Source organism: Quercus suber, unplaced genomic scaffold (genome assembly GCF_002906115.3).
Source record: "Quercus suber isolate HL8 unplaced genomic scaffold, Cork oak 2.0 scaffold_253, whole genome shotgun sequence".
Classification (NCBI taxonomy): domain Eukaryota; kingdom Viridiplantae; phylum Streptophyta; class Magnoliopsida; order Fagales; family Fagaceae; genus Quercus; species Quercus suber.
Window position 1 is genome coordinate 847,741 of NW_027069709.1, and position 20,043 is coordinate 867,783.

Consider the following 20,043-nt stretch of genomic DNA (forward strand, 5'->3'; position numbering starts at 1 on the left):
CATTTAACATGATCATACAGAGTTACAAGAGCATTTAATATAACGACAATTTGCATGCCAATAGCAAATTCCTTTCTCATTCTTAATTCTCTTCTTCTATTCTCTGTTCTTCAGTAACTTCGTTCCCCAAACACTACACACACATTTCTTCATCAGCAACCTAAGAAGCTCATTTCATAAAAAAAAATTAAAAAAAATAAATGATTAATTGCTGTTTGTAGGTACTCAGATATCAACCCACTTCTTTAGCCCTTCTGAAGTGCACTTTTACTGTAGAAGTGAAAATACCATTGAGGTATTGGACTGCAAGCAGCTCAGTGCCATTCAATATTTAATCAGCTAGTATTCATCCGCAAATATCTACTCTACATGCCTTCAAATTTGTAGCTATTCAACAAAGGGGTCTTATCATCAGGTGAAGATCCCAAGCTCAATTCTTCTTTAGCTTTAGCCCAAATGACAGCATAAAATCCAATCGATAATATTATTGCTCCAATGAGGCTGCAACATTAGGAAGAAAAGAAAAATGCCAACGAAGTATGAAAATTAGTTGATCCTTTCTTCATGATAGAGTACTCTAATTGGTGTTTTAGTCTGGAGGAGAAGGTAATTTGTGTCTCTATATACATGCATAAATGTGCATTTTTGATGAGGAGGAGAGATTTATATACCTCCCAAGATAGAGAGCATCACCAAGGAATATGACACCCATAGCAGCTGCAATTACTATTGACAATGGCTTAAAGATTGAAACATACACAGGCCCCTTCAAGTGCAAGGCCCATGCGATAACAATACTCATGGATGAACCAAAGAATCCCTGATCAGGGAGAATGAAAGTTAGATATTATCAATAACTTGTTCTATCATTTGGTATTGTCCACGTTTCTTGGTTCTTACCGAGTATAAAATGGTCACCAATGTTACATCAGGCCTTAGTGTCCAAGCATGTAAGTTTCTTTCTGCCATTAAACATACTGGTGCAGATATAATTGCTGTACACAAGACGTATAGGAAGACCACAACTGTCTCTGCTGGATATATTTTCAAAACTTGGGTCTGTAAAATATTCCAGAGAATTCAAATTTAGCTTATCTAAAGACTCTCTCACAATGTCACAAGACAAGAAAATTATTACTCACGTTTGTACTATATATTGAAAGCACTAATCAAGTTACAGTCATGGCTACTCATAATCATTTATATAAGCCAAGCTATAAGCCAAGCCAAGATCTACTAAGTAAACACCCAATGTGGGACTTAGCACATGCTGCATATCACACTCATACAATCCAATCCAATCTATTCAAATCCATGCTTTGAAGTATCACCTATCAAATAAAATTACCTGAAGAATGCTGCAGCCTGAAAGCAGAAGGTACTCAACAGCAAGTAAAAGGCCACCTATCACCCATTTTGTTTCTGATGTGCCTCGTGGAGAATGAAGTGAAAGAGACAGTGATTGAGATGGAGAAATGATTGTAGGGCCCTTGTAGAAAACTACTACCAAAGCTCCTGATATTGATACTAATGTGCCTATGATTTTAACCTGAGTGATTGAGCTTCTCAACGCTAGATTTTCCATTCTTTTGAAGAACCAATAAAAATAGAGGAAAGAAGAAAATTTAGTGACAGTAATCAACAATAATTTTTTTCATGACACTCAATGATTAAAGCAGTAGGCGTAATCGTTGTACTACAGTTAGACATACCTGTACATACAAGGAAGAGGTGGGTTTAAGAAGTTGAAATTTAATCACAGAGTTTAAATGTATATATAAAATGCTCAATAATACATCAAGTATGGCCCTGAGCGCATGGCCGCCTGCACTATCTTTATATATTAGCCCTTCTCCACTTTGTACCATATCAAATGTGTAATCAACCACTCTATTGCTTAGCTTTAATTTTGGAGTACTGATATCCAAAGGCGTTTAATCCATGGTGGTGCTGGTTAGTTATGCCTGGTTTATGTATATGCAGGGTGCAAAAGGAGTGACTGGTCACAAATTCGACATTAAACTACTAGGATACCTTTCGAGAGAAGTTTCTGTCATCAAATTAGATTGCAGAATTCTTGGTGAGGCAAGATTTTACGCTCAAGAAGCAACAGCAACTTTCTTGAATATCTCAGGGGCTTCTGCCTAAGTGCCTGAGATGTTTTGTATATTTTTTGCAACCTATTCTATGTTTGGGTTTTCTTTTCTTTTCTTCTGCTGTTTTCTTACAGTAGCTAACAGACTAGTGTATTGTCTTATTTATGTGAAGTACCAAAAACAAAAACCGCGCTATTGCCATGATCATATTTTATGAGGTAGGGAGGATAAATGATAGGTTATAAGTGCGTATACAACTCTATGCATATCAAGGGACTCAGCCACTTGAAAAGAAACAAACTATTAGTGGAAGTACATATTACTTTAAAAAAAAATATATATATATATATATATATTTTTAAAAAATTTAAGGTCACAATTGCAACATGTTACAAATTTTAGGCATTATCAAAAGCCTTTGTAATTGCAAAAGTACATATTACTTTAAAAAAAAAAAAATATATATATATATATATATATTTTTAAAAAATTTAAGGTCACAATTGCAACATGTTACAAATTTTAGGCATTATCAAAAGCCTTTGTAATTGCACTTCATGGTAATTCTAATGGAAACATTCATGGTTTAAATCCCCCATTCTTAAAAATTGAATTGTAAATAAAAAATTAGGTACAATATGACTAGAGTGAAGTTGCTGATCAGAATTAAGAAAGAAAGACCTGAAAATAACAGCAAGTATGTAGGTCCAAGCCGGTGTGAGGTTACTGATGGCTGAAGCAAGAGTCGGTGAACTGAACTCAATTCCTTTATAGCCACACAACTGACCTAAAAACCTGCATGCCCTCCCAAACTTAAAAAAATATAAACATAAGATCAAAATACACATTTCAGACACATATTTTGGAGTTATGTGTTACTGATTTTGGGCAGTTGAGTCATTTAAAATAAAATCTCATATTTCCATGGGTGACAATTTAGTCATTGCAACCATTTGATGGGTAGTCACATTATCTTCACACCAATCAATCAATACATATATCAAAGCAAAGACCTCACGTGAGAGTGTATGAGGTCCTGTCAAAGCCAATTGGCACTTTAATTTTTTATTTAGTCTTTTTTTACCTCTATCATTAGGTTTTTTTTTACTATTACCAAAAAGTTTACATTAACTTATTTTATAGTTATCTCATTAATATCTCATTAATTGCCTAAATTTACACCACATCTTTCTCTATTCTTCATGTCTAAGGGTCGTCAATGGGCCGGGTCGGGCTAGTCCGGCCCATTTTTACTTGGCCCAAGGGCACAATGGACTGGGCATAATGGGCTATTAATTAGTTAACGGGCCGGGTCGGGCTAGGCCGAAAGAGAAAACCTCAGCCCACGACCCTGCCCATGGGCAATGCCCATTTTGTCTTTAACGGGCTAGCCTACTAGGTTGGGCCTAATGGGCTACCCATGAGATTGTGTTAGCATATTATTTTTAAAAATAAATAATCAATTTTTAATAAGAGAATAATCAATCTAGTTTTTTTTTAAGAAAAGAATCAAAGAATTTAATACTTAATTACAATTTTTTTATAGTTAAATCTATTTAATTTTTTGTTTTTTTGATGGAAACTTATTTAATATTTTTAAATTAAGGCTTCAAATAGTTTTTTATTTTTATCTTTAATAAAAAAAAAATCAAATGGTTAATTCAAATTTGCTAGACTACTAGAAAAATATATATTTAATAAACTAAGTTTAGCACAATTACTTTAAATATCTTAGTGGTTGAGAGAGTTCTCTTAAGAAATTCTATTACAATATCTCAAGATCAATCCTTCATACACTTCGTATATATTTTTGTTATAAATTCTAAGTTATTGGACTGGGCAACGAGTTGGGCCAACAGGTTGGGCTACTGGGCTAACCCATCGGGTGCCCATGGGCATAAAAACTAGCCCACGGCCTAACCCACTGGACTAGTGGGCTACCCATAGGCCTCAATAACAACGGGCTGGGCCGCCCATTAGCCCGATGAGCTGCCGGGTTTTTGGGTCGGGCCATGGGCCATGGGCTATTTGATGACCCTTGTCTTTTAGCATACCCACTATTTTAGTATTTTAAAAAAGTAAAAATAATAATAATTAAGAATTAATAGTAATAACTAACCAGATAAAGCACTGGAGAGAGATAGAGAGACACAAAAATGTTGTGAATTGTTAAATAAAACTCACAATTTCACTATATATTACCAAAATAAAATATTTGAGACTGACAAAAGATTTGAAACAGAGAGAAAGAGAAATATAAGGGTCACCACCTCCGTTATACTGATCTTCCATCACCATCAAGATGCTGAAACCCCTATGGGTAATTTTCTTTTTTTCTTTTTTTTCTTCTTAAATTAGGGGTTCAAATATGATTTAGGTTTGAGTAGTTTGGTTGGATAGTTTTTGTTTTGGGTATGTAAGTAGAGAGAATATTTGGTGCACAATGTAAAACCATATTCTACCATGGTTTAATTTTAAATTATCTCTAAGATACACATATAAACACTTGCCTACAGCATGTCTACGTGAACGCAACACAAATTAGTTGATTTTTATGGTCTTGTTACTCATTTGCATTAATTTTTTGTTTCATGATTTAAAAAAAAAAATTATTGTTATCTTAAGAAGGCTACAAATATGTAGCGAACTTACTAAACTAATTTTTAATATCTCAAAATGTATATATTTCTTTAATCTAATTCAGTTTACCTTCTCTTTATAATATATATACAACATTATCCAAAGCCGTCTTATATAAAATATCACAAAATTATCCATGCATCGCATGGGCAACTTACTAGTTGTAATAATCTTACATTCTCATAAATTACGAACCAATGTATCCCACATTTCTATGAAGTTCAAAGTTGGTATGATTTCGTTACATCAAGGGAACCAAATGCATTTAAACAAATTTGTGGATTTCTTTAAGTTCAACTCATAGTCTTTATTGAACAAAAGATTTGGGGTTTAAACCCCGTCTATACCATAAATTAATTAGTATATTGATCTAATGATAAAAAATAATCATTATAGAGCAGATGTCATAGTTTGAAATTCTACCGTATTTATCAAATCTCAAATCAAATTGCTAAAGCTTTTTGGTGTAATACTTTCTTACCCCATTAGTCCAAGTAGGAAAATTCTATCGATGATAGGCCACTTGATTGTAGGAAGCCCGGTTGTTCTACATGTATAAAGAAGCTTTTTTGTTAATATTTCATCAAATATTCTATAACAAAATACATCATCAAAATTTGGAAAAAGGTTTCTCTCTAAACTAGTTTGGAGAGATATCTTGCAAGCTTCTCTTATATCTTTTTATTAGATGTAAATTTTGAAAATCTAACTTTTTGGATTACATGTTCTTATTATATTTTTCGTGTGTGTAAAATTTCAAGAAGATCAAATATTAATAACTATGTCGTCAATGACAAGTTTAAATTTCAAGTTTTTATGGTAAAAAATTATGCATAATTTTTTTATTATTATCAAATAGTTAATAATATCCGATTTGAACATTCGACATACATGTTAAGAATACAAAAAACATATAATCTAACAATTAAATTTCCAAAATCACGTTCAATAAAAAGTTATAGGTGGAGTTTGAAGAAACCTTGTCCTCAAAATCTTGATGTAAAATCACATTATAAATGATATGAGAACATGAAAGATATTGAAAAAAAAAAAATACTCATATATGAATTTTTTTTTTTTTTTCCGTAGAGAAACTACTCATAAATGAGGTTGCAATATCAAACCATAAAGTTCCAGGTAATATTCATTTAAACCTCATAGTTTTGGATAAGTTTTATTTAAATCTTATAATTTCAAATAATTTTATTTAATACTTAGTTTCTATGATTTTACTTAAAAGTTATACTTTAAAATAATTTCATTTTAAACCTTATAATTAAAAAAAATAAAACCTAATTGGTCAAGTGACCTTTAATGAGGAGATGTTATCTCATGTGCCTGTCGCATAAATTATTTTTCCCTTTAATGAGATTAACGGAATTTGGGACAGACGGTTTAAATAAAATGTTTTATTTTCTGGAAAAAAAAAAGTTTTAAAAAATGACAAATTACAACTTACTCACTGTGGTTTGGTCAAAATTAAAATTGTCTACCTGTAGTTTAAAAGTTGTTATTTTGCCACTTGAGTTTCATATGTTAGGCTTCCGTAACCCATCTCTGTACCATAAATTATTTTTCCCTTTAATGAGATTAACGGAATTTGGGACAGAAGGTTTAAATAAAATGTTTTATTTTCTGGAAAAAAAAAGTTTTAAAAAATGACAAATTACAACTTACTCATTGTGGTTTGGTTAAAATTAAAATTGTCTACCTGTAGTTTAAAAGTTGTTATTTTGCCATTTGAGTTTCATATGTTAGGCTTCCATAACCCATTTCTGTACTTTACTGTTAAAAACACAAAAATAAAAATAACAAAATAACAAAAACATAAAAATCAAGATGTAAAAACATATTTCTTAAAATGGTGATGTTTTGGCTTAAGAACATTCTTCCTATTCATAAGAGCATTCTCAAGCCTATCAATCCAAACAAAACTGTAAAGGGGATAGAAAAAATTGAAAAAGAAATTTGTGGTAGAAATAAGTTTGAAAATATAATTTATCAAGATTGTTTCACTAATATTATGGTAGAAATGGAAATCGAGAGACATACCGACGAAAGATGGAGGCCAAAGGGAAAGGGAGGAGAACAAGAGTACGAATGGCAGAGGAGTAGAGAATAAAGACATAGTAGCTCAGTCCTTTCAAAGTGGATGCTTTGAATAAGATGTTTAAGCCAACGTTTATGCACTCTGCTGCAACCATGCCTGAAAATGGAAGAACATCCTTGTAACAATATCTCCTTGCCATCTCTCTCCAATGATTTCTATTGTAACTTTGCAACACCCTTTGTTTGCTTCTTATTAATGAACAGAGTAAAAAGGCATCTCTCAGTGGTTATTTTATAATAATGTCATTCTCCATGTGCAAATTATATTATAATCTTCGTACTCTCTCTCTCCCCCTAATTAGTTTTTTTTTTTTTTCTTCTTCTATTGGTTGAAAGCAATAATTGATTGGTTGGTGGACTTTAGGTATGATTCCTGATTTTGGGTGGATTTGATAAGATTGAATTGTATGAATATGACTATCATATGCGGAGCTAGGGTGGCCTCCCTTAAAAACCATAAAGGTTAAGAACAACTTACTTATTGGCTCCTAAGATTTTGGCAAAAAATATAGGCATGTATCAGTCCTCAAATCTTAAGTTTGTTCAAGGAAAAAAAAAACCTTATTGGCTACTAAGATTTTGGCAAAACATATAAGCATGTATCAGTTCCCAAATCTTAAGTTTGTTCAGGAAAAAAAAAATCCAAAAACAAAAATAGAATTTGGCCCATTTCTTCAGCTCCCGAAGCACCCCAAAAATAATAATTTTAACAAATATGTTAGACTTCGGTAATTTACCTTTGTATTTATACCGTTAAAACCCAAATATTTTCTAAATCAAGGCTCCTAATTAAATAAAAAATAAACTCCAAAAAATTCGCATAGTTAATATATAAAAAACTCCAAATTTCACAGCCGTTTACTCCCAAAATGTAAAAGTAAAAGTTGATAAAAAAAAAAAAATGCCCTTACGCCACCAAACTTGCAAGTACAACTCAAACTAGCAATCCGGTTCACGCTGTTGAAGAATTGACTAGCCAATCTATCTTCACAGAGGTGTCTCTCTCAGTCCTGTTTCTTCAGTTTGAATCTTAAGAGTAAAGAGTTCTGCTTTTTCAATTTGATGTTTGACACGTAGAGCATTGATCATATCATTTTTTTTTTTTAAGCATAAGGACTTACTTTTTCTATTTTACACAAATATTTTTACAAAACACCCAAGTCAAATTATCTATTATATACTTTATTTTATTTAAGAAATCATTTTTTATTATTTTATTATTATTATTTTTTCTTCATCTATATTATCTATAAAAGGATTTTTATCTTTAAACTAAACTTTTATATGATTCAAAAATATTTTTAAACCTTACGTTTATTAGGAACAAAACTTGAGGATAATATAGTAAAGATATATTTCTATCTCCACTTAAAATTCCTACAAAATAGAACACTCTTTATTAATCCATGTTTTCAAAACAAACTTATCCAAAAATTAAAAATTAAAAAAAAAAATTCTCAATTCACTTTGATATTTCCCTCAAGACCACATTCAAACTTTTTATTTTATTTTTTACTTTATCAAGACTCACCGGTTTCTTTTATTTAATTTTTCTTTTTTTTTTCTTTTTTTTCTTTTTTTTTTGAATTTCCGTTTTCCTTAATTCCTAATCTCACATACACTAGACCAAAAAACAAGCCTCATTGCACGCACAAAGCAGTGTGATAAAACTAGTATTTTTATAACTATTTCTCTTCTCTTTTCAAGTTCTCTCTCATCTTTTCCTTAAAAAAATAAAATGATCTCTCTCATCTCTCAGCTCTCTTCTATCTTCACTATCACAAAGCCAAACCTGCATATCCATGGCTGAAGCTCACATAACCACCACGAAGGCCGAAACCTAAATAAGTCAAACCTTTTCTCTCTCAAGCTCTCTAAACCCAAACTCCACCTAGCCTAGACCACCATGGCTGAACACCATGTATTCAGCCAATCGACCACCACAAGCCACCACCAAAATCTCTTAACTTTGGGTTCTCTCTTGGGTTTGGGAACTTGGTGATTTTGTTGGAATTTTTGGCTTTGGTTTGGTGGCTATACGGTGGTGGCTAGTTGACCGACTTTGTCTTGTTTAGAGGAATTTAGAGGAAGAGAGAGTGAGTGAGGGAGATGGAGATGAAGATGGAGAAGGAAAAAAGAAGAGAGTTTGGGGAAGAGAGAGAATGAGAGAAGGTATGATGAGGAGATGAGAGAAAAAACAATAAAATATTAAATACATAGTTACAGTAAATATACAATCACTATAAAAAGTTTGTAAATATACACACTTGAATCTTGGACGGAGTTTGTAAATAATCAAAGCCTGTTTCGTGATTGTTTTAGGCCAAATAGTGTAAAATATAGAACTTTTTCTATTATGCAGTGGCCAGTGAGTGCTCTTACACGTTTTGAATCTTGGATGGAGTGAAGTAGTTCATTTTTATGCTTATTTTATTAACTTATTGTTAAATTGTATAATTTTATTAAAGTTGTAGTATTAGTACTTTAGACTTATTATTTTATTTTTTGGCTTAAATTTGATAATAGTAATATTTATTATTTTTTGTTTAATTAATACTTAATAGTAGTGTTTGACCACTTAACTTAAGCCATTGTTATGGAGTTGTTTATTATAATTAATTTAATTAGGAAATTTAAACATCTGAGGCCTTATGTAACGGCCCAAGGAAAAGCGCTAGCCACATCGGCGCTATATTTCAAAATGACTAGTCACAATTGAAACTTTTTATAGTTGTTAATAAAGCTTAGATCTACCTAGTAAATACCTGATGTGGGACTCATCACACATCCACACACATCACACAATCAATCAAATTGGGGCATCACAATCTCCCCCACTTAAATCTCTAACGTCCTCGTTAGGGCCACTTTGTGGGGTAGTGTCTCCGAGCCCACATGGGGTTACCAAGCCGGCTCTGATTTCATATGTAATGGCCCAAGGAAAAGTGCTAGCTACATCTGCGCTATACCTCAAAATGACTAATCACAATTGAGGCGTCTTGTAGTTGTTAATAAAGCTCAGATTTACCCAGTAAATACCCGATGTGAGATTCATCACACACATCACACAATCAATCAAATTAGGGCACCACAATGGCCAGTACTGAGTTTTAGTGATGCTAATTTGGTGGGCTAATATCTCTCTTTATTCAAGGACTAAGGTACGTCAAGTTTAGAGGACTAAACTTATTTTAAGGGGGGAAGAGTGTAATATCCCGATTTGATTTTATAACCATCACCATCATAGTCATTATCAATATAGAGTTGATGTACTATATGTGTGTGTGCATAGTAGGATGAGAGTAGACAATTTTGTGGTATTACAAAATAGGTGAGAAGATTAAAGTTTTAGTGCATACAATTTTGTGCGGTAATTAAAATAATAATTAAATAAATAAATAAAAGAGAAAGATGTTTTATGGGCCTCTTGGAGACTAAAGAGATAAGTTTAAGTGGGTTTTAAACTACAACCCACTACCCTACTAAGTCCATATCTCTAATGTGTCAAATATAAGGTAGATGAAGAGATAAATTAGGGTTTTTCATAGAAAGAGATTCATCACTAAGGAGGCTAGGAGGTGTATTCTTTCCTTGGAGTTAATTAAAGAGACAACCAAAGAATTCCAGGTATGATTTCTCATTTATTAGAATCAAAGAATTAAAAAGTTAGAATCTTATCATGGAATCGGAAGTGATGGGTAGATTGTTTAAAAGGGGATTGTTTACACTATAAATCTTAATTCGTGTAGATGATTTTACGTTCTTCATTGGGTTATATACATATTAATTCCTAGATTCCAAATCCTAATTCAGGGAAAACGTGGCTTTTACGTTCCTGGTGGTTATATAGATTAGATTGGCTTAACGTTTTTTTTACTTTGGGATTATAAAGCCACGGATTACATTTAAGAACAAAGCCACTGCGTGCATTCTAGTACAAGCCGTAAATTGAAATAGGTTATGTATATGGCTTTACTTCTCCTTTTGGTTATATGTATATTAAATCGTAGGGAACCACTGTGAGTATTTTAAAACAAATCCATGGATCACGAAACTCAATTCATTTATATAGCTTTACGTTTTCATTGGTTTATATATAGACTAAATTTTAGATTTGGCCACCGTGTATATCCATGAACAAGTCATGGATCAAATCTTTAGTCATGAGGTTTTCACCTTTTCAATTGTGATTATATATATTAGGTGGCTTTAACTTTTGAGGTTATGTATATTAACTTAAATCCTTAAGTATTAGCTGCTGCCTCTAAGTTTTGATAAATGCAAGGAAACATTATTGGTTAGAAAAACTTTATTTTAGTGTTAAAAGTGTATTAGTTCAGCAAAGTATAATCTTAGTGTGTTAATTTGTATAATTCGATAAGCCATATATTTTGTGGGAGATATTAAGTAATTCTCATGGTTGATTATAGGTCCTATTTAAGGGTGTATAGAGACTTTTGGCGGGTGTTTCAACTAGACTTTTAGAGTGATTCAAGTGTTGTAAGTAATTATGCATAATATGCACAATTTTGTTCATTAGGTTCTTAGATGTCAAGGTTTTCAAAAGTTATGTTTTAAGCTTACATTTACTAAAGTTTATCATCAAAAGCATTTTTACATCATTGAAAGAAAAACTTCGACCTTTAAATAATGTTTTAAAAAGAAACTTTGAATTCTAAATAACGTTTTGGACATCCGAATCTCATTTAAAAGATAAGTTCTAAACTAAACTATTTTCATAAAATAATTGAGTTTCAAAGTAAGTTTTCTAAAAAGGTTCTTTAAATTTTTTAAAACCAAGTGATTTCAAAGTCATATTCCTATTCTCCAAATGGTATTTAAAATGTTTCTTTTAGCAAATTGAATTTTCAGATTTACTCAAGAATTGTAAAATATTTATATAATTCATCAGTTCCTATTTTTTCCCTAAAGGAGTCAAGCATCCTTCAATTCTGTTTCAATTCAATAGTATGATGTTCTATATGTCTCTATATCTAGAATAATTGTAATATTAAGAAAATTATTCTATTTTGTATATATGTTGTTTTGTGATATGTGACTCAAAATGAGTCTTTTATAATTGATCAGATATATGTGTAAATCCGCTCACAGGATTGTATGTGAGAATATGTGTTGATTCCTCACCAGCAGGGATTAGATATTTGTATCCACTCACAGGATTGTATATGAGAATATGTGATGTGTATATGTAACACTGTGGTTTGATCTGTATGTGTTTTCGAATGACTTTGAGATTTGATTATATATGAATTAAGTGGTTATTTATATGTTTGGAAAACTATATCAGATATTTTGAGTGAAATTGTGAAATCAAGCTTTCTTGACTCTATCCTGTTGTGTATTCTATATAATTACTTACTAGATGTTTGGCTCATCCCATCAATTACTATTTTTAGATTAAACTGTAGTTGGGAATATAGAACCTTTGGATCGCTTTGTAAGGTGCAAGGTAAAGCGTGGAAGTTGTAGGTGACTTCAGTATTACTTGAAGACTTATAGAATTTTAGTTACCTTTATTTTGTAATTCATGTTTTATTTAACCCACATATACACATCACACATTCTCACATAAAATCTTGTGAGCAGATACCAACTGCTAACCTCTGCTGGTGAGGGATCAACACATACTCTCACATACAATCCTATGAGCAGATTTACACATATATCTAATCAATTCTAAAACACTCATTTTGAGTCACATATCACAAAACAACATATATACAAAACAGAATCATTTTCTTAATATTACAATTATTTCAGATATAGAGACATATCGAATATCACAATATTGAATTGAAACAGAATCGAAGGATGTTTGACTCCTTTAGGGAACAAATAGGAACCGAGGAATTATATAAATATTTTACAATTCTTGAGTAAATTGAAAATTCAATTTGCTAAAAGAAACATTTTAAATACCATTTGGAGAATAGGAATATGACTTTGAAATCACTTGGTTTTAAAAAATTTAAAGAACAAGAACTTTTTTAGAAAAGTTACTTTGAAACTCAATTATTTTATGAAAATAGTTTAGTTTGGAACTTATCTTCTAAATGAGATTCGGACGTCCAAAATGTTATTTAGAATTCAAAGTTTCTTTTTAAAACATGATTTAAAGGTCGAAGTTTCTCTTTCAATGATGTAAAAATGCTTTTGATAAACTTTAGTAAACGTAAGCTTAAAACATAACTTTTGAAAACCTTTGACATCTAAGAACCTAATGAACAAAATTGTGCATATTATGCATAATTACTTACAATACTTGAATCACTCTAAAAGTCCAGTCGAAACAAAAGTCTCAATACACCCTTAAATAGGACCTATAATCAACCATGAGAAATACTTAATATCTCCCACAAAATATATGGCTTATCGAATTATAAAACTGACACACTAAGATTATACTTTGCTGAGCTAATACACATTTAACACTAAAATAAAGTTTTTCTAACCAATAATGTTTCCTTGCATTTATCAAAACTTAGAGGCAGCAGCTAATACTTTAGGATTTAAGTTAATATACATAACCCCAAAAGTTAAAGCCACCTAATATATATAACCACAATTGAAAAGGTGAAAACCTTATGACTAAAGATTTGATCCATGACTTGTTCATGGACATACACGGTGGCCAAATCTAAAATTTAGTCTATGTATAAACCAATGAAAACGTAAAGCTATATAAATGAATTGAGTTTCGTAATCCATGGCTTTGTTCTAAAATACTCACAGTGGCCACCTACGATTTAATATACATATGACCAAAAGAAGAAGTAAAGCCATATACATAACCTTTTTCAATTTATGGCTTGTACTAGAATGCACATAGTGGCTTTGTTCTTAAATGTAATCCGTGGCTTTATAATCCCAAAGTAAAAAAAAAAAAAAAAAAAAAAAAAAAAAAAAAAAAAAAAAAAAAAAAAAAAAAAAAAAAAAAAAAAAAAAAAAAAAAAAAAAAAAAAAAAAAAAAAAAAAAAAACCGTTAAGCCAATCTAATCTATATAACCACCAGGAACGTAAAAGCCATGTTTTCCATGAATTAGGATTTGCAATCTAGGAATTAATATGTATATAACCCAATGAAGAATGTAAAATCATCTACACGAATTAAGATTTATAGTGTAAACAATCCCGTTTTAAACAATCTACCAATCACTACCGATTCCATGATAAGGTTCTAACTTTTTAATTCTTTGATTCTAACAAATGAGAAATCATACCTGAAATTCTTTGGTTGCCTCTTTAATTAACTCCAAGGAAAGAATACACCTCCTAGCCTTCTTAGTGATGAATCTCTTTCTATGAAAAACCCTAATTTATCTCTTCATCTACCTTATATTTGACGCATTAGAGATATGGGCTTAGTGGGGTAGTGGGCTGTAGTTTAAAACCCACTTAAACTTTTATCTTTAGTCTCCAAGAGGCCTATAAAACATTTTTCTCTTCTATTTATTTATTTATTATTTTAACTACCGCTTTAAATTGTATGTACTAAAACTTTAACCTTCTCACCTATTTTGTAATACAACAAAATTGTCTACTCCCATCCTACTATGCACACACATATAGTACCTCAACTCTATATTGATAATGATGATGATGGTGATGATCATAAAATCAAATCAGGGTATTACACCTTGCAAATATATTTTTTTAAAAAAATTAGTTCATAATCAATTGTAAATTATTTTAATGTGATGACAAAACTTTGCTGAGTTGAAAATAGTTTGTGTAATAATGTAATTTTTTAATCATGAAATTTGAATACTTAAGAACTTTATACAGCTTAGCTCAGTCCCCTTAAAAAATATTACTAGCTTCACCACTGAATATGAGTTGTGTAAGTATAATTCAAATCCCACATGGGTGTTTATTAGGTGAATTTTAAGTTTACAAACAATTACAAGGATTTGGAATTCCAATTGCAATTTGATTAGTCCTTTTAGTGTATAAGGGTAAATGTGACCAAAGTTTTTAAACTCGGACCGGACCGTACGGTTCAATCGGGTTAACTGTGAACCTCTCACAAGCACGATTCTTTTAGTCTTAAGAACTAGTCTATGCCAAAAAAGTTGGAAACCGTTCGAACCACGATCCAACCACACGGTTCTGAGAACCGTGATCAAACCGCTTCTCACCATTCCCTACTTTCCTTTGAATCTAAATCTAAAAAAAAATAAAAAAAGCTTTAAATTCTGCTCCTTTTAGAGTAAATCACGCAGCTCCCTTGAGAGTACTTACACGCTTACAGCCATTGTTGAAGGCTAAAGCTTCAACCACCGTGAGATGCTATCAGACTTGAGATCGCACTGCCATCTTCCTATTCTTCTTCTCTGTTTCACTCGCACTCCCTCTCTATGTTTTTGACGATGCTGTTTCTTCATTTTTCCCTTCGGAGTCTTCTTCTGTTTTTGGTAAATGAAGTCCTCCTTTTGCTGTAGCTTTACTGTCAACCGCCAACATTTGGTTTACTGTCAACCACTTCTTCTTTTTTTTAACAAGTCAAACAACTGTCAACCACTTCTAGTTCTAGGCTCTAGCTTTCGTAGTTATCCTATAGGTTTTTTTTTTTTTTTTAATTCAAAAATGGTGGACTATTCAAATGGGCTTGGGCATAAACAAAAATTGTTTGGGTTGTTGAATGGGCTTAGCCATGGGCAGATATTAATTTATCTCTTTACCATTTTATTGGGTCTCATAAAATAAAAATAAAAATTATTAGGTACTTAAATGAGCTTTGTCATGGCTTAAGAGCTCTAACAAAAATTTTAAATATATATATATATATATAGATATATATATATATATATAGCCTCGTCCTTAGCCCACCGAGCCTGGTCTCTGGCCCATTCTGCCTCCCTCTGGACCACCTCGGCCTTTGTCACCTTAGTCTGTAGATCAGCGATCAGATCCCTCGTAATTCGCAATTGCTCCTCTGCCTCGCCCAGGCGCCTCGTCTGCTCATTGGCCTGGTTCTGGGCACCCTCAAGACCAGACAGGGCACTATCCCGCTCCCTGGTCACTGCTTCAAATCCTCTCGGCCTTGGCGAGGTCAGCCTCGGAATTCTTCAGAGCCCGGTGGCCTGGTAGCGCCAATCACGCTCCCGTTTGAGGGCCTCCTTCTGGTCGTTTACCGCCCTCTCCAACATAAAGATAGCTTGGACATCCTGCCAGAATAACCAACGTGCTATAAGCCCAATAGAAGAAAAGAGTAGGAGAAGAGTCGAGGTTGTAGCCCTTACTATCCCCACATATCGCTTGAGGCTGAGGAAGACCTGCTCGCTCGTCAAAGAGTTAAGCTCAGCCATATCTGCTGGGAGTAGTAGGCTCCTCTCCAGCGCATCGGCCACACGTGCACCTTCGCCCTCATTGAAGTCCCTGAGGGAGGCGTTATCCCTCAAGGGCTCCCCACGGAGCATCGGGGCTGGGAGCCAGGCTTGGGCCTCGGAAGAGGTGGTGTCGGCGACCTGCCTCTCCTGGCTCTTGTCACCTATTTTAAGCTGCTTGGACGGCCGCAGAGTAGGGTCCTCTCCTGCGAGGACCGTCTTATCCTCCACAGGCCTTTTACCCCTATCCTTCTTCTTCTTGAGGCCAGCAGGCACGGACCCAAAGGGCGAGCGCGTCTGAGAAGGAGAAGGAGGGAGCTTCTGCTGAGCGGAAGTCGACCTAGTCTTCGAAGTGAGTGGGAAGTTTCTGTTGGGACTCCCCTGGCTGGCCCTCAATCAGTCCAGCAAGTTGTGGTGGGCTTCCTCTTGTAACCCATTGTTGGCCGAGGAGGGGCTTCTGAAGCAAAGGGCCTGCTTCGGTTAAAATTGGGATCACCCAATCCCCGGAGGGTCCTCGGACTGATCAAGTTGAGCGAAAACGTCCAAACGCGTCCCCTTCCCCCTCTGGAGTTTCCTCGCGGCTTCGCGAACGGTTGGAAGAGGAGGGACGGCTAGTGTACAGCTTCCTGGTCGGAGGGCTCCTCAGGGAACGAAAATCCTCTCCTCACAGTAATCCTCTGAAGCCGAGGATCGCCGGCTCGGATGACGTGCTTCGGAACCGGGAATGATTCTAGGTAGTTTATACTCCAAAATTATGTGGGCGGCCCTAACCTGATTGTCATCCTCGTTTATATACACCGACGCCCTCAGCGCCTTCTACAAATCTTCCCGGTTGACCAAATGGAAGTGACGCTCAAACCGTGCGGGTCTGCAAACGGAAAGCACCACCGCGTTAGTAAAAAAAAAAAGGGAAGAAAAAAGACGAGAACTTGAAACCCCTCCTGTTTCCCCTGCCCCACCTGGTATTCCCTCTGTTGTTGGGCAGTGAAGGCCATCGTGCCACTCCCCTGACACGATGAGAAAATCCTCGTTGAACCCCTTGCTGGACTCGGGGAGGCACTGAATGAGCCGCACCCTGTCATCTCTCGTCTTCAGGTAATACGACTTGCCTTTAGATGTTGAAGGTTGTAACACCAGTTCACGTCGTGGGGGTCAACCTCAGCCCCATCTTCTTGTTCAGGGCTCCACACAGCCCAGAATCCTAAAGACGTTTATCCCACACTGTGTGGGGGCCACTGAAAGTGCGTGAGGTAATCCTTATCACCAGCCCCATGGGATCGTCATCCCCCTTCAAGGAAGGCGACAATGGGAATTACCACCTCGCCCTCCTGTCTGTGTATGCGCCAATCCCCGTCCTCACAATATCTCAGACCTACATTGCCGGGATTCGGTAGTCGGTGATGAATTTCTCCATCGCCTCCTCAGTATCGACGTATTTCTTAAACCTACCCCCCGTTGACACTTAAAAGAACTAAGAAAGAACAGGCGAAAAGAAGAAGAGTAGAGAGAGAGCTCAGAGAAGGATAGAGCGACTTACTGAAAAGAGGAGGGGCTCCTCGGACAGGCTTTTTGTGCTGGAGGTGTTAGTGAGAGTGTGGCTGAACTCAGGAGGGGCGCACAAGAATTCTTGATCACAAATGGGAAACAGGAAGAAGCGGTTCGTACGGGTATTTATACCCAAATCGAGGAACCATGCGGGTTTTCCCGCCCATAAATGCGAGACGAACCTCCACCGTTGGATAGGTAACGCCTCATTAGACGTAGGGAGCACAGAGTCGCCTGAATTTAATGATGGGCACGTTACGTGCTCCGAAACGTCAGCGACATGCCTTGGGCAGGTGAATAGACCCCAGTACTGACGCGGGGGGGTGGGGGTAAGGCCGAGGATGTCAAAATCCTTCTCCCCGCCCGAGGATGAGTGCAGCAAGATTTTGAGGGGCTATTGTGGGGCCAGAAAATCGGGTAGCCTTGGCCCACTCCAAGCCAGGCCCAAATGGCCCACGCCGAGGATGAATGATGGGCCCGAGGATGACCCTGTCCTCGGGCGTCCAAAACCTCGGAAAAACACGAGGACCACCCCACTAAAGGACTCCTGGAATATCCGAGGAGGAGAGGACCCAGTGCCACGCGTTGGCAACAGAAGTACGAAGAAGGGGCAAGCCCTGGGCGGACTGTCACCTCGACATTGAATACGCTCACCTAACCCTTCTGGCCGCATTAATGGGGATGTAACCCCTTGACAGAGCAACATCGATCAGGGCGAACCACTGGAGCATGGATATGGCCTCTGATGGGACGGACGGCCAGGAGGGAGGCCAATAGATGATCAACAAGAGGAGGAAGAGAGGGATATATAAGAAATGTGAGCAAAATGTAAAAGGGGGGGGGGAATGAAAAAGGGGAAGAAAAAACCTCCTCGGCCATGAGCCGAGGAGCATCCCCCAATTGTAAACTGTTCTTAGTATTTTTCAATAAAAGGAAAGTAGTTCGTGCTTCATGCACGCCGGCGAGCGCCTAAACCTTCGATCCACTCTCTACAAATTCATTGTTCTGGGTTCGTTGGGCCTTGAACCCATATCCTTTGGGCTTGGGCAACAAAAACTGACCCTACAGATAAGTTCAATAATTCTGTGGAGTCTATTCTAAATTTTGAGAGAGCAAACCCTCGAGGGTGGCTGATGAATACGTTTTTATTCAATTTTTAATTTTGTTACATATTATATTGGAAAATTCAAAAAGCTAGGGGCCCTGGCCCCTTAGCTTCGCCATTGTTCACAAAGATAATGACATGAGTACATGGAACTCATTACTCATACTTATTGGAAAGAATGTAGTATATGACCTTAGCATGGTCAAAGAAAGCTTAACAATAATTTTGGTGACAGTCAATATTAGGCTTGCTCTTGTAACATTTGTAATACCCCTAAAAAGCACTAGTCACATTCAATGTTTTTAAATCTGGACTGTTCAATGAACCGTAAGAGGGAGAGGTTCAAGGATTTTGAGGTTGGACTGAGGTCGAACTGTGATAACGTTATAATTAATTTAATAATTATTTAAAATATAAATAAATATATTAAATTAGTAAAAATTGAAAATTTATCTAAAAATAAAGATAAATAATTATATATATATATATATATCTATATATATATATATATATTTAAAATTTTTGTTAGAGCTCTTAAGCCATGACAAAGCTCATTTAAGTACCTAATAATTTTTATTTTTATTTTATGAGACCCAATAAAATGGTAAAGAGATAAATTAATATCTGCCCATGGCTAAGCCCATTCAACAACCCAAACAATTTTTGTTTATGCCCAAGCCCATTTGAATAGTCCACCATTTTTGAATTAAAAAAAAAAAAAAAACTTATAGGATAACTACGAAAGCTAGAGCCTAGAACTAGAAGTGGTTGACAGTTGTTTGACTTGTTAAAAAAAAGAAGAAGTGGTTGACAGTAAACCAAATGTTGGCGGTTGACAGTAAAGCTACAGCAAAAGGAGGACTTCATTTACCAAAAACAGAAGAAGACTCCGAAGGGAAAAATGAAGAAACAGCATCGTCAAAAACATAGAGAGGGAGTGCGAGTGAAACAGAGAAGAAGAATAGGAAGATGGCAGTGCGATCTCAAGTCTGATAGCATCTCACGGTGGTTGAAGCTTTAGCCTTCAACAATGGCTGTAAGCGTGTAAGTACTCTCAAGGGAGCTGCGTGATTTACTCTAAAAGGAGCAGAATTTAAAGCTTTTTTTATTTTTTTTTAGATTTAGATTCAAAGGAAAGTAGGGAATGGTGAGAAGCGGTTTGATCACGGTTCTCAGAACCGTGTGGTTGGATCGTGGTTCG

The 20,043-nt window shown here is 35.1% G+C and overlaps 1 protein-coding gene across 1 annotated transcript; it reads right to left on the reverse strand.

Annotated features, from left to right (window-relative positions):
• Positions 1 to 68: 68 nt before the first annotated feature.
• Positions 69 to 7,043, reverse strand: LOC111986912 (WAT1-related protein At5g40230). Its single transcript, XM_024018609.2, has 7 exons — positions 6,789 to 7,043; positions 5,218 to 5,283; positions 2,778 to 2,891; positions 1,349 to 1,586; positions 901 to 1,059; positions 672 to 820; positions 69 to 501 (listed from the first exon to the last, which is right to left on the reverse strand). Exons 1-7 carry the CDS (start codon positions 6,983 to 6,985, stop codon positions 366 to 368), a joined length of 1,059 nt encoding a protein of 352 aa, XP_023874377.1. The 5' UTR covers positions 6,986 to 7,043; the 3' UTR covers positions 69 to 365.
• Positions 7,044 to 20,043: the final 13,000 nt, after the last annotated feature.

Coding starts and splice junctions, on each gene's coding strand:
- LOC111986912 (XM_024018609.2), bottom strand. CDS start 6,985: ATGGCAAGGAGATATTGTTACAAGGATGTTCTTCCATTTTCAGGCATG. Junction 2,892..5,217: donor TTCCTACTTGGACTAATGGG/GTAAGAAAGTAT, acceptor GAGGGCATGCAG/GTTTTTAGGTCAGTTGTGTG. Junction 1,587..2,777: donor ATACTTGCTGTTATTTTCAG/GTCTTTCTTTCT, acceptor GTTCTTCAAAAG/AATGGAAAATCTAGCGTTGA.